At 41.8% G+C, this 14790-nt stretch overlaps 2 protein-coding genes across 3 annotated transcripts in view; one reads left to right on the forward strand and one right to left on the reverse strand.

Moving 5' to 3' along the window:
• The window catches only part of IPCEF1 (interaction protein for cytohesin exchange factors 1), a 183075-nt gene extending 168319 nt beyond the window's left edge, over positions 1–14756 (forward strand). For both annotated transcript variants that reach the window (XM_067701721.1, XM_067701722.1), the window contains 2 exons: positions 934–1127; positions 9826–14756. In XM_067701721.1, coding sequence (XP_067557822.1) covers positions 934–1127; positions 9826–10041 — 410 coding nt within the window. In that variant the 3' untranslated portion in view covers positions 10042–14756. The remainder of the gene's footprint in view (positions 1–933; positions 1128–9825) is intronic.
• OPRM1 (opioid receptor mu 1) overlaps positions 1–14790 on the reverse strand; it is a 160323-nt gene that overhangs the window by 66127 nt on the left and 79406 nt on the right. The gene's annotated exons all lie outside the window — the stretch shown is intronic.

The following is a 14790-nucleotide window of genomic DNA, read 5'->3' on the forward strand; positions in this document are numbered from 1 at the left end:
GAAGCATTTGAGCTGAGGCTGGCAAGGTGTGGTTAACAAAGAGAATGGAGGTGTGTGGCATGAGGAATTATTATTATCTGCTGAAAGCCACAGACCACAGGTGGATTCCTTCATTCAAAGAACAGTTCTAGGAAGGACATTAAAAAGTGATCTGGGACAATGGTTCTCAAGCTTTAGAGTGTGTACTGGTCTGTAAGGTTATCCTGCCCCACCATTGTATTTTAGAAACAGAGAACTTACTTGGTTTCACAGGTTTATAGGTGGAGAGGAACTTTGCTCCAGGATGAATCATTCCCTGAGTCCCACCAGTCTCTGATTTAGATGATATTTGGATGAGATTTGAGACTTAGAGTTGATGTTTGAATGGGTTAAGACTTTCGGAGATGTTGGGATGAGTGAATGTATTTTGCATGTGAGAGGGACATAAATTTTGGGAGGTTAGATTGTGTACTATTATGGGTTCAATTGTGTCCTTCCAAAGTTCCTGTGTTGAAGTCATAACCACTGAGACCTCAGAATGTGACCTTATTAGGAAATGGTTATCTTTTGCAGGTGTAATTAGTTAAGAGGTCAATAGGGTGAGCCCCTAATCCATATGACTGGTGTCTGTAAAAGGGGGAAATTTGGACACAGAGACATGCACACTGTAAAACACCATGTGAAGATTAGAGTTATGCTGCCACAAGCCAAGGAACCACCAGCAGCTGGAAGAGAGGCCTGGAACAGATCCTTCCCTATAGCCTTCAAAGGGAACATGGCCCTGGTATGACAAAGTACCACCAACTGAGCGGCTTAGACAATAAAAATTTATGTCTCACAGTTTTGGAGGCTGGAAGTCTAAGATCAAGGTATCAGGAGGGCCTTGTTTTAGGACCATGTCAAATGTTCTGTCCTTGATTAACTGGGTTTATTGGTATTTATTTATTTTAATAGAAGAGACAAAAGTGTCTGAAGATGATGAAATGGAGAAGCTCTACAAATCGTTAGAGCAAGCTAGTCTATCTCCTCTTGGGGACCGGCGACCTTCAACCAAAAAGGAGTTGAGAAAGTCCTTTGTCAAACGGTGCAAAAATCCATCCATAAATGAGAAGCTCCACAAAATCCGGACTTTGAATAGCACATTAAAGGTAAGAAATTTCGGACTGTGGATGAACTCTGTGGATGTGGCGTGAGAAAATACTGGTTCTGTAGAATGATTTATGCTAACCACATGTGTGGGTGGAGGGTAGGGAAAGGCAGTAAAAGCCAATACAGTCTCTATAGGGTGAGTTGACCCTTGACATTCTTAAAACAGTAGGAAATTCACACAGTAGCACCCAATGCAGTTTTTTTGTTTTGTTTTTTTTTTTGTTTTGTTTTGTTTTTACAATAGGCCTTGATTTTTGCATTCACTCTGGTGTAAAATTTCAAATACTAAGCTCCTAGATGGCAAGGATCATGTGTAATTTGTTTTTGTACCCTACGACCTGGAATAATAAATGTTGCTGAGAGCCTGAGATAGTCAACTGGTGAGAATACACAGTAAAATTTAATAAGATCTTGGGATTTTGCCTGATTCATTAAAGGGTGCCGTTCTTTTAGACTATATCCAGAAGAAACTTCCTACATTTCAGATATAGCAGACTTACGTGATGCTAAGCTCTTGCGTCTGGAGCCAAGAACACCATGAGAGCTGGGCAGTGGGAAACAGACACTTCACGGTAGCAGACGAGCAGATGTTTTCACAGTGAGAATAAGGGACAGGGCACAGGATGTACTGAAGCTGTGTTCATGGCCTCCCATAACTAAAATGGTTCTTTATAACAAAAGCATCCCGCTTTCACGTTGAGATCATAGCACAAACAAGTAGAGGCCAGAATACTTGGTAAAACAGTCCTGAATTAGCAGAAGATTTATAGATTCTGGAAAGCCTTGCAGACCCGCAATTTAATGCTGTTTTGTACATGTCCTTTTGCATCATGAATTTGAATCCCTCTCCAGGAAGAAATAGCAGCAATCAAAAGGACAAGGCTACAAAAGATGGTGGAGCGACTCTCAGTCAGATGTCCCAGTGAGTCAGTGGAAGACCTAAGCCCCCTAAAAGCCTTGTAAAAATAAGGCTGAAAAATAAAAGGCAAAGGTGTATTTTATTTATACAAAGAAAACCCAAATGTAGAGGAAATTCCCTAGCATTTAATGATGAAAGACGTCACTAGCACTCATTTCAAAGTCAAATATGTTCTATTCCGTAGTATTTACAGAGTTGATAAATGTGTTTGGTCATCCAATGTCATATGCCGTACTGTGTTGGGATTTTACTGTCTTATCTGCGATAACTGATACGAGTGAATACATTCTTTATTGAACAAATACTTCCCGACTCTTACTATGTATGAGGCACTACTCTAGGACACTGGGACCACTGAGAAGACCCCACTGGACAATGGAAACATAAAGGAAAACAATTGCTATGAGATGTGATAAGTGCTATAGTTGATATCAGCTTTGGTAGCCCAGAGGAGGGAAACAGCTGCCTACCTGAGGCCATTAGGGACAATGCCATGGAGATGCTGAAACTGGCCCATCATAAGAGATGAAGAAAATCAGGAAGAGAAGGAAGTGCATTCAAGGAGGAGGAGCTGGCCTAGGCAGATGCATAAAAGTGGATGAGATGTTGCAGCCCACATTGGGAGAAGTAGGGAATAGAGGCTAAGGAGAGCCCGGACAGTTCAGGCTACTTCTAGAAGGAGAGAGACGGTGGTCTCAGCTTTCCAAAGAGCAGGAAACTCAGGATTCTGGACCTTCATCCGACCATGGCCAGGGGCTTGGAAACTGGGAGCACAGGTTTGTACAAAGAATTCAAAGGTTTTACTGACGCAGCTGGTTCTCTGTGATGTCTTGTTCTCCATGCACTATGGCCACAGACTTGAGGAACTCAGCATCTTTTTCTTTTCTTCCCAGGTATTAGTTATCTATTGCTAGGCAACAAAATACCCACAAACTTAGCAGCTACAGGCAATAGACATTCATCATTTCACAGTTTCTGTGAGTCAGGCATTTGGGTGTGGCTTGGTTAGGTGCTTCTGCTTCAGAGTCTCTTATAAGGCTGTAATCCAGGCATCAGCTGGGGCTGTAATCCAGGCATCAGTTTTCATTCCTCCACTGGGGGAGGGTGTGCTTCCAAGCTCTCTCACGTGGTTGTTGGCAGGATTCAGTTCCTCGCAGGTTGTTGGACTGAGGGTCTCAGTTGTTCACTGTCTGTTGGCTGGAGGCCACCCCCAGTTCCTTCCCATGTGAGTCTCTTCATAGGGCAGTTCCCAAAATAGAAGCTGGCTGCCTGCAGAGCAGTAAAGCTGCGAGAGTGAGCGAGCAGGGTGGGTTATACCCCAATCTCAGGAGTGACATCACATCGCATTTACAGTATTCTGTTCATTAGAAGCAAGTCGCTAGGTCAGCCTTCCTGCAGTCAAGGAGGGGAATTACAGAAGGGCATGAGTACCGGGGAGCAAGGAACATTGGGGCCATCTCAGGGGCTCTCTACCCCACCCAGCTGAAGAATTGCACTCTCTGAACATTTCTGGAAAGAAGACCTTTCCACAGATCCCTTATGCTGGGGCTGATGAAATGTACCCCATGTTATGTATTCCTGTGAACCTCCGAGGAGGACATGATGATGTGGAAATTGACCTTGTTGAAAAAAAAGAGAAAAAGCACATCAACCTATTCATTAGAGAAAGATTATTTGGTACATCATGTTCATTCATGTCACAAAGCTATCAGAATTATTTTAACTGTCTTTAAAACTCAAAGCAGTCAGGATAGTGGTTGCCTTTGAGGGGGAGGGGAGAATATGCACTGGGAGAGGCCACAAGTGAAGCTTCTGAGATAAGTCTTTTTTGACTTTGATGGTGGCTACACAGATGTGTTCATTTTGTGATAATTGCATCAAGCACAAACCTTGTATGCGCGTTTTTCTCTATGTGTTACGTTGCAGTATAAATGTTTACTTAAAAAATACTTCAAAGCCGGAGTGTGGACAAGCAAAAAGAACAGTTTCATGCAGAAACAAGGAAACTGTTTGAATAATAATGTTTGTCTTAGTAATAGGCACATTCCAGAAATGAAGAAAAATCCTCTCACTGGGACTGTATTGGAATGAATGCTCTTCATGGAAATTCTTTTAGAAAGTTGAGCAAACTATCTTGTCACACACTAAAGGCCTTTAGATTAGACCTTTAGGAGTTTCTGATAGCTCCACATCCCCGGACTTTTGGCTAAGCCTGTATTTATTTTTAAATGAATGATTAATGGAATGATTAATGGGTCCAACTGAAACTTTCTCCCAAGATTCCTCTTGCCTGTGTCAAAAGAGGAACGAGCACTTCTTTGCCCACCTGCTCTGGTAGAACACATTTCCAGTGCTTAGGTCTTAAGGCAAGCCATGTACTGAATATTTGGAGTGAAGAATGGAAGTACATTATTTTTCAGAACCCCTACCAGACTCTGCCTGCCTGCCAGAAAGCCAGGAGTATGTTGTCAAAGTGGTTCAAAGCATCCAGTGAGCCCGCTGCTCTATAGGGGAGGAGCAGGGCCTTTGCGTGATGCCTGTTGACCCCAGGGTGCTGAGTCAAGGAAGGAGCTCAGGGGGTTAAGTTGTTGCATTAATTTCCTTCCTCTCTATTCTTATCTACAGTTTTTTCTTTTATCCATAAAAGAACTAACACGGACTTGAGCTGAATGGTAAGAAATTTGCATTATTTAGAGCTAAAAACCATTTGAGAAGTGTTAGTTGAAGAGACCCTTTCCTAAAACCTTTTATCCCCTTTAGAGTGGTGGTGAATTCATTTTTGCCTTAAAAAAATCAATTTTCCAAATTTGGTTGATCTGCAAAGATCTTATTTAGTAGTTTTTTTCAATAAAATATTAGGATCTCTCTCTGCACAGATATCAAAATTTCTTAAGAACAAAGTAACACTCCTTAAGTAACTTCATATGAATAGAACTATGGTAATATTAGAGAATGAAAGCTTTTTTTTTTTTTTTCGGAAAAGATTGTTTTTGGAAGTAGAGATGTGGAGAACTCAGAGAGAAGAAAGAAAACTCTCTTGGTCCTGCTTGACTTTCTACCAGCAATCCTTCCTAGTTACCCCCTTATTAACTAACCTTTCTTCCCTCTGCTTCTGGGTCCTGGCCAACCTGCTTCATATCCCTCTTTGGTTACTTTCCTACTGCACAGTTTTCTCTCCTTCCTGAAACCCAAATATATCTTTTGATCTCCATTTATCACCACACCCTTGCTCTCTTGCTGTAAAATTATAAATCTCACCACTCAGATTACTATATGTGTGGTACTTTTCCCTCGAAATCCATATTATTCTGACCAATCTAGAAGTAGGAAAAGAAGAAAAGAAGAAAATGTAATAAAACACCCCAAATAAAATGTAAGTTAAAGCTAATTGTAGAGTACAGAAAATACATTTGTGTGCCACTAATGTTTGGGATCATGCATGAGCAGATACCTCATTTGGATAAAATACATGCTGCCAGTTCTTAGAATCCCTAAAACTATATGTAAATGTGTGGATATATCTATGTCTATGTCTATGTCTATGTCTATGCCTGTATCTACCTATATATCTGTAATATATATCTATATAACATATTATATATTATGTAGATATAGTACAGATATATTCAATAATACGTATATCATATATATAATTATATATATATATTTTGTTTGTTTGTTTGTTTGTCCGTTTATGGAGAGAATTTCCTCAGACTCTAAATAGCATTCATGATGCAAAAGAGGTTAAAAGGCAAATGGGTGACTAGTTCTTTCATTTACTTCTTATTTGATTTATTCATTTTTTTCAACAGGTATTTAGTGAAAGTCTACTGTGTGTCAGTCATTCTTTCAGACACCTGGCTGTATATCAGACAAAAGCGCTTGACCTCATGAAGCTTACATTTAGGTGGAGAAAAAAATAAACAAAATAAATACGTTAAATTTGTAGTGTGCTAGGTGATGGTACATTTGATAGCAAATAGGAGAGAAGGGGAATAAGGAATGTTGAGGGACTGATTTGTAACTAGGATAAGCATGAGAAGCCTCTTTAAAAGATAGAATTTGAGTAAAATCTGAAAAAGGAAAGGGAGTGAGCCTTCAGTCTACCTGAGGCAGAATGTTTCGAGTAACAGGGACAAAAACGCACATTCCTTGGGATGGGGGTGTGCCTGGTCCATTTAAGGATGGGTAAGGAGGTCAGTGTGGCTGGAATGGGGTGGGGAGGCAAGACGGGGAGCAGAGCCATGGGTCCAAGGGGCAGCAGGGGATCATAGCCTGTAATGCCTCGCTGACATTGCAAACACCTTGGCTTCAACTCAGAGTGCGATAGGAAGCCTTTGGAAAGTGCTCAACAGAGCTGTGCCATAGCTTGACATATTTCGAAGGTAGAACCATCTGAATTTTCTGGTACATTGGGAGTAAGAGAAGGAGTCAGGGACAACTCCAGTGTCTGGCCTGAGCAGCTGGCAAGATGGAGTTGCCATGAGGTGCTTTGAGGATGACTGTGGTAGGAGCAGGTTTCAGTACGTATTGGGAGTAGCTGGGGGTATTGAGAATAACAGGAAGTAAGTTTTGGATACGTTTTATTGGAGACGCCCAAATGGAGCTGCTGAAGGGATCAACAAGTATGGTGTTCAGGGAGATGGTAAGGCTGGCAAGGTAGATTTGGGACCCTCAGTGTGTAGGGAGAGGGGAAGAGAGTATGTGAAATTTCCAAGAGCACGAATGTAAATAAAACAGAGAATAGGCTAAATCTGGAGCTCTGGGGCATACCAGTGTTAAGAGATTGGGTGGAACCAGCAAAGGAGGCTGAGAATAAGCGGTCACTCTGGGACGAGAAGATTCAGGAAAATGTGTCACAGAAGCAACATGATGAAGGTGTTCAAGAAGGAGTAGTCAGCAGTTTTAGATGCTGTTGATAAGTTGAAGATGAATAATTGATCATTGGACTTAGCAGCATGGTGGTCATAGATGGCCCTAACCAGAGCAGTTTTGGTGGAAGGATGGGGGCAGAAGCCTGATTGGAGACATTCTGTGAAAGAACGGGCGCAAGGACGTTGGAGGCAGAGAAGAGCTGAACGTTAGCAGGAATAGTGAAGTGGGCTCAAGGGAGGGCTTTTACGATGGGAGAAATGAGAGCATGCTTGTACGCCCGTGAGAATGATCACATGGAGACAGGAGACTGACGAGTCACAGGAAAGAGGGGAGAATTGCGGAAGTGAATTTCTTGAATGCGAGAGAGGAAGCACTTGTACAAGTAGAGAGATCGGGCTTCGCTAGGAGCACAGATACTTCACCCAAATGAACAGGAAGGAAGGCAGCTTATATTGGTGCTGATGTAGTAGAAGGTGCTGGGAGCTTGGGAGAACTACTCTTCTGATAGTTTCCGTTTCCTCAAAAAAATAAAGAGCAGGGTCATCAGCTACAAGGGAGGATTGGGGAGGAGATTTGAGTAGAAATGAGAAGTTTTGAAATAGTCATTTGGGAGAGGGGGAGAGAAAAGGGATAAGAAAACACAATGATTGGATAGTAGTGAAAGTGCATTTAATGGCAGTGGTCATGAATTTGAACTTTGACCCGTGAGCACAGTTGTGAATGTTTAGCACGTGCTGACCTGGATCTAGGCAGAGAGAGCAGTTCAGTAGTGAACAGGCATTAAATGTCTACCTGTCATTCATGACTGTGTTAGGTACAGGGAATACAGGAATGAATAAAATACGTTCCCTGTCACCTTCCTTAAGAAGCTTTAGAATAGGTGGCGTGACAGAGCCACGAACATCTCAGCGTAACATGGTAAGTTCTAAGAGGGCTGGATCCCAGCATTGGAAGGCACGTGAACATACAAAAAGCTTCTCGGTTCAATCTGGGGGTTCGGAGGGTTTTTGGAGAGCATGATGCCTGAAGTGAGTATACCTTTATGAGTTGTAGTAAAATCCAGTAAAAAAAACAACTGGGAAATGTTCCATGTGAAGGTCCCTCAAGGAATTAGAGTCCTCCAGTGAAGGAAGGTGGAGAAGGTCCTCTGTGTGGCACATCCCGGGGGTATGAAGTAGCAGCGTGTCGGGGAGAAAATCCACATCAACACTCTTAGAGAGGAAAGGAAGAAGGAAGTGGAGGATGGGCTCATGTCCACGGAACCTTGGGCATGAAGGGGAGCTATTAAGAATACTTGGAATTTTAGGGGGACCCCTTGCACTGTCGGGCAGAGGGTGGATACAAAGTGGGGACTGGAGGCAGGAACCTCACTTGGGAGGCTGTAGCAGCAGGTCAAGTGTGATATAGTGGACTTTGTATCTGAAAGTGGGATTATGTGCACAGGGATGAAGGGAACAGGAATAGATTTGAGATAAATGTGTCAGGTTGAGAGATCTTTTTTTGAATGTGGCGGCTGATACCTCTTATGTTTCACTCCATTCCTTGACTACAGAAAAATCCCCTAACCTGAGACAGACATTCTGGAAATGTGTCATTGGTTACAGAGGAGGCAGGTGAAGTAATATGAATAGATTGTCTACTAGCATCAGTGAAATATGCACTATTTGGATGGAAGTTTAATAGTCTTTTCTTTGAATAAAATGATAGCCTACATATTTATTCTGTATATATTAAATGTGTGAAATTTATTAAAAACGGTATAATTTAATAGAAAATAAAAAGATATATATTTTTTAAAAATAAATTTATTTATTTTTGGCTGCATGGGGTCTTCATTGCTGTGCATGGGCTTTCTCTAGTTGTGGCGAGCGGGGACTACTCTTCGTTGCGGTGCGCGGGCTTCTCATTGCGGTGGCTTCTCTTGTTGCAGAGCACGGGCTCTAGGCGCATGGGCTTCAGTAGTTGTGGCCCACGGGCTCAGTAGTTGTGGCTCATGGGCTCTAGAGTGCAGGCTCAGTAGTTGTGGCGCATGAGCTTAGTTGCTCCGTGGCATGTGGGACCTTCCCGGACCAGGGCTCGAACCTGTATCCCCTGCATTGGCAGGTGGTTTCTTAACCATTGTGCCACCAGGGAAATCCCTAAAAAAAAAAAAAAAAATATATATATATATATATATATATATATATATTTCATTATGTAAGGATAGAATGTATTGGGATCAAGGCATAAGGAATAGGATTATCCCAATATAATGAGCTCCCTGATAAAGGGATTTTCTTAAGGAAAAAGGGTAAGATATATGCAAAGCATAAGGCAACTGATGAGTTTTTAAGTGGGCTATTTCAGTGTTGGGCCAGATCCAATATATATCTCTATCTCTATTTCTATCTCTATCTCTATCTCTGTCTCTAAAAAGATATATTTTTGTACTGACTTATGTCTTAGGAAAAGTACTATGTCCCAGCTTTACTTAGTGAAGTTTGGATGGTTAACAGCATGATTATACAATTATCCATTCCAGGAGGAATAAAGCTCACACTGAGATAGAAATATGACTGTAGTGTGGAATAGTGGATTGATCAGGGAAGAGTGACATAGGAGACCTTGGTTATATGCCTAGTTCTTCCCCTAAGTCTTGGGTGGGATGCCTACCTTCTTTGTGGTCAGCCTATGTAAATGGGTGTCTTGCCATATCTCTTAGGGTTGTTGTAGGGACTTGAATATTAATATGTAAAAACACTTTGATAATTTTACAGTCAAGGTATATGTGAGTTTATTTGTAAAAGGGCTGAAGATGGTTTATTGAAATTAAGATAGTCACCACATCTCACTCTCTTCTCTCTCTCTCTCTCTCTCTCTCCTTCCCTCCCTTCTCTCTCTCTCTCTTTTTTCTACTTGGACAGTGTAAAGAACATGACCTGGCCATGATTAACCAGCTGCTGGATGATCCGAAGCTGACAGCCAGAAAATACAGGGAGTGGAAGGTCATGAACACCCTGCTCATCCAGGATATCTACCAGCAGCATCAACAGCAGAGGACCCCTACGTCCACCCCCGAAGGCTCCCTCCAGGGACTCGAGAAACCACCTTCCTCTGCCTGCATTGAAAATTCTATTTGAGAACAAGCCAGGATGCTCTCCCCCCCGCATCTTACCCCAAAGCAACTCTTCAAGATGTTGTAGTAGCTTAACATTTTTCCTTATAAAGGAAAACTGAAAGCCAGTTCCTGGAAGCACCAGCTCCTCCTCTAGGGATGCAACTGGGGTGAAGACAAACACTGACGCTGCATCACCAGTTTCAGTGCTTCCATTCCAGCTGGAGGGATGGAGTCCAGCTGAGCAAATGGTCTCTGTGTTCCTTCTGGGAGCCCCCGGCCATGCTAAGTTCTAGGTGGGATGTGAGAACTGTCACCTCTGTTTGTTGCTCTCAAGAGAATGACAACATTCCATGGACAAAAGATCACTTTTTACCAGGGATACTTCTTCATAGAAATACTCTGTTTTCCAAAAGAAGAATGTATATATCCCATTTGGTAGCGTCGCTGAGTTCCCTAAGTCATCTTTTGAGTGGAGGAATGCTATCTACAGCAGTAACCGGGGCAGGACAGATGTGATATTGTGGAACCCAAATCGCTTGCCTTTGGTCCAGAATGGTGGTGCCTTTTCCACGTGTTGAGAAATACTTCATAGCAAATGGTGTGCGGGAACGCCCAAGGAGGAGGCGTGTCCTATATTCCACTCAAAGGACAGCTTAATATTTTCAGACTTTATCCAGTTTGGGTAAGGGATCTGATTAATGTTTCCTTGCCACAGAACAGCTAAAGAAAACTCTCTCATTACACTTGGACACCTCTGTTCCCTCTGAGATTTTCTAAACCACTGTAGGACATAGTAATATGTCCAGCGAGGAATGTTTACTGCCTTTGCCCTTGGGGGTGGTAGCTATGCACAGTATAAATGTACAACCAGGGACTTCCCTGGCGGTCCGGTGGTTAGGACTCCGCAGTCTCACTGCCGAGGGGCCGGGTTCAATTCCTGGTTGGGGAACTAAGATCCCCCAGGCAGTGCAGCACGGCCTAAAATAAATAAATAAGTAAATAAGTAAATAAATAAATAAATAAATAAATAAATAAATAAATGTACATCCAGATTCCCTAGGATCAATATTGACAAGATGATTCTGGTGTCTGAATTGTTTTAGTATCTTTAGTATCTAAAAAAAATCAACCCAACAGAAACAGCAAAAGAGTTAAAACATGACTGTTTTATTTTTGTATGTCTATGTGTCACTTTGTGTCCTATGTGAATAGCTAAATATAATATATTTGTTATTTAAGAATATTTATAGAAGTTCAAATTACTAGTGTCTTAAAAGATGATATTATATGTTTTATTCAGTATATGTTTCAAAGTATATACTTTTTGCTTGAGAAAAATAGGAATACTATTGATTCACTGGAGTTATTATGTTGCACTATAATGTCTGAGGAATGCTCAGGAGATCTTGTGGGATAAATGGAGGGCATGCATTAATAATCTTTATTTTCTGGCTTTTCTCTCTGCTTCTTTCTCTCTTTTTTCTCTCTCTCTCCAGAATGCTTAGATTTCTATCTGTTGTAGACGATCTTCCTAACCAGAAAAGGACTTCCCTCTTACATTATCCCTTCTAGTAAATATACTTTAAGTTTTATGCCATTTATGCCTACGTATCCTAAACCAGAGGAAGCACAATTAATGCAGTCTTTTGATGGAAGACGAATAGAATTTTGGGGGTTTACCGTTTAAGAGAACTCATTTTATTAGAGAAACAATAGGAAAGTTTTCACCCGCTAATCACCATGAATACTTCTCACCATAAGAATAACCACAACCCATGAAAGACCCATTTTGGCCTAACCCCTAGCAAGTTGTCAACACAACATCGTTGGCTTTATAGTGTCAAAGTGTGTGTGTGGCTTGACATTCAAATGGAAATAACCCCCTGAATTTTATCTGCGAACTAAACGGAAATAGTTGTTGAAATTTTCCCTAAGCTTTACTAAGAAGTCTTAATACTTTGTAAACAAAAAACAACCTTAGCATTAAGAAAAAAAAAAAAACCCAAAAACCCAGGAAGCAAGTTGTAATACTAGAAGCTTCTGAAAGGCCATGCTAGTCAGTTTGGCGCAGTAAACATTTAGGTGCTCCTGCAACAGTTGGAGCGTACTGGGCAGGGCTCAGACCCTGCAGAAGAGGGGACCTGGCCCTCTGTGAGTTTACTGTTGGCAGAGAGAGAAGCAAACATTTAGGTCCTCAGACTGGACCCTGAAGTTTCTGGTTTGAAGGCCGGTGCTTTAATCTCTTTGCTCTAGAAATCAGCATCGATTCTTTCTGTAATTAGCAGCATCTAATTCTTCCCATAATTAGGTGGACTGTTTAGGATTCACAAAGTAACCAAAGGGGTGAGGAAAGGAGAAATAATCGCAGAGGAAAGGATGGAATGATAAGGCATTCTTCTACCTTTTCCTCTTTGGTTTCCAGCACCAACCTATAAACGTTAAACCAGTTTTTCCTAAAGTGAAGTGCTTCGAAAGCTTTTGGCCAGGGCTTGCAAATATATTCTAACGCTTTACTTTGACTTTTCATGAATACATATTTAACTGACCTTTTAAAGTCCATTGGTACCACTCTAACTTAAAGGCAAAACAGATCCGTGAGATTACTCAGTCTAGCTTTTCAGTCACTTTTCAAAGTCAGGTTCGTCGAGATGTTTTGCTTTGTTAGTTAGAACAGTTACTATGCAGAACCTCCCAAACGAAAGTTAAACTGAGATGCACGATTTCGCACCCGGCTCTTCTAGACCAAACTCACCTGCTCACTTGTGACTTCCCTTCTGAGGATGCTTTCACTCTGTGTTACGTTGTGCTAGGAAGTAGGGGCACAGCTGCCGTGAGTCTCCCTCCTCCCTGTGCCTCTGCCTTGTGCGGTGGCTGCGGGGACCCAGCAGCTGGATTTGGACTGTATGTGCCATCGCGCTGCAATGGGCACAGGGCCGTGGTAGCTTTTGCGAGGTCATCCACTGGAAACCCAAAGGCCCCTTTTCCTTGAGTACAGTCTCTTCCTCATGGCCTGAGAGGTTACTGTCCCTCCTGCAGTGACCTGCTGCTGGGCTGGCTGTGGCTTGGGGTGTAACTTATCACTCTGCTTCCTTTCCTTCCTTCTGTAAAGTACACTGCTCGTTAGGAGCTGTGAGATCCTTGGATGGAAGGGATCCATTTATTTTGTTTTCCTTTTAAAACGTGTCAGGAGATGCCAGAGACCGAGCTTAGTGATTAAGGGTTAGGACCTTAACTTTCCTTTCAATTCCTTTTCATGTAATTATGCTAATTTCCTCAGACAGCCTCTAAGTCACAAACAATATCATAGAGACGATCCAGATACTTTTAAGTCTTTTGAAGAGAGGGGCTATACCAATTCCAGCCATATTTAAATTCATGGACACGCACCTCTTTGTACGATACTCTGATTGAAAGATAATATTTTGATGAGGCCACACAGACGATTGAGTGAGTAATTTAGGCACACAAGGTGCCCATCCAACCGTCACTTTGTGTTGCGAAGCTGCCGTGTCCAAATGAAGTTTTAGGATGCATCTCTTCTTCGTCTAATAGAATTTGATATTTGATTGGGGTTTTCCAATGTATTTCACCTTTCAATTTTTTTTGTACACTTATAAGAGGAATGGAGTCCTAGAAATGTGAGGAGACTGTCCTGCCTATGGTTTTGTAATATGTCACTAAAAATGGAAGCCCCTGAAACTAGATTTTAGCCACGCATAGGAAATGGACTGGGGATGGGCCATCCTTCCACCCAGCACTGAGAGCTGCTCGTCTCAGCAAACAAGATAACGAACCTCTACGTGTTTCTCTATGTTGTGAGACAGGAAGTGATGTTCTTACCTCCTCTGCACATCTCTATTCTTCCTCACATCACCACAGACCACAGAGAAAACAAAGAAGAAAAAAATAGATATTTATAGATATTTTAAAAAATAGTTCAATTTCTCCTGCTGTGAGAAGACTTCACTGCCCTGTTTTGATATTTCTTTGAGTCCAAAGGGGAAGCATGCCCCAGGGAGACGTCGAGCATCTCTTAATAAAGCCCAGGATTTAATTAATTTATTTATTTAACATCTTTATTGGAGTAGAATTGCTTTACAATGGTGTGTTAGTTTCTGCTTTATAACAAAGTGAATCAGTTATACATATGTTCCCATATCTCTTCCCTCTTGCGTCTCCCTCCCTCCCACCCTCCCTATCCCACCCCTCCAGGTGGTCACAAAGCCCCGAGCCGATCTCCCTGTGCTATGCGGCTGCTTCCCACTAGCTATCTATTTTACGTTTAAGCCCAGGATTTTAAACCACCATTTTAACGCCCTTGCATGATGGGGATGTGACGTTTTTTGCACTGCATGGTGTTTGGGGGCAAGATGTTAATGTAGGAATGATACCTTCAATCTCATTGTACTTTGTTCTGTCTTCTACCCTCTTTGACCGAACTGAAAAAAGAGACATGACTCATTTCTCCTGCTCTGTGTGTTTGAGGATGACTTGTAAGATAAAAATAAAAACAGGAGAAAATAGATCTAGTAAAATGACCTGGAAAACATTGGAAATGTCCCAGTGGTGTTCGTTTTCTGCCCTGCAATGTTGCTTCCTCAAAATAAAAACTCCCTGGGAAGTGTGGCATGGCTGGGCTTTTATCGTCTACAAAGGGTTATAGCGCCGTCTGGTGGCAGCCGCAAAATAATTGATTCGAGACGATCGATGTTTTTATTATTAAATGAAAAGATTTAATTACGTTGGGAAATCTGTTTTACAACAACTGATG

Source organism: Pseudorca crassidens, chromosome 13 (genome assembly GCF_039906515.1).
Source record: "Pseudorca crassidens isolate mPseCra1 chromosome 13, mPseCra1.hap1, whole genome shotgun sequence".
In the NCBI taxonomy this organism is placed as follows: domain Eukaryota; kingdom Metazoa; phylum Chordata; class Mammalia; order Artiodactyla; family Delphinidae; genus Pseudorca; species Pseudorca crassidens.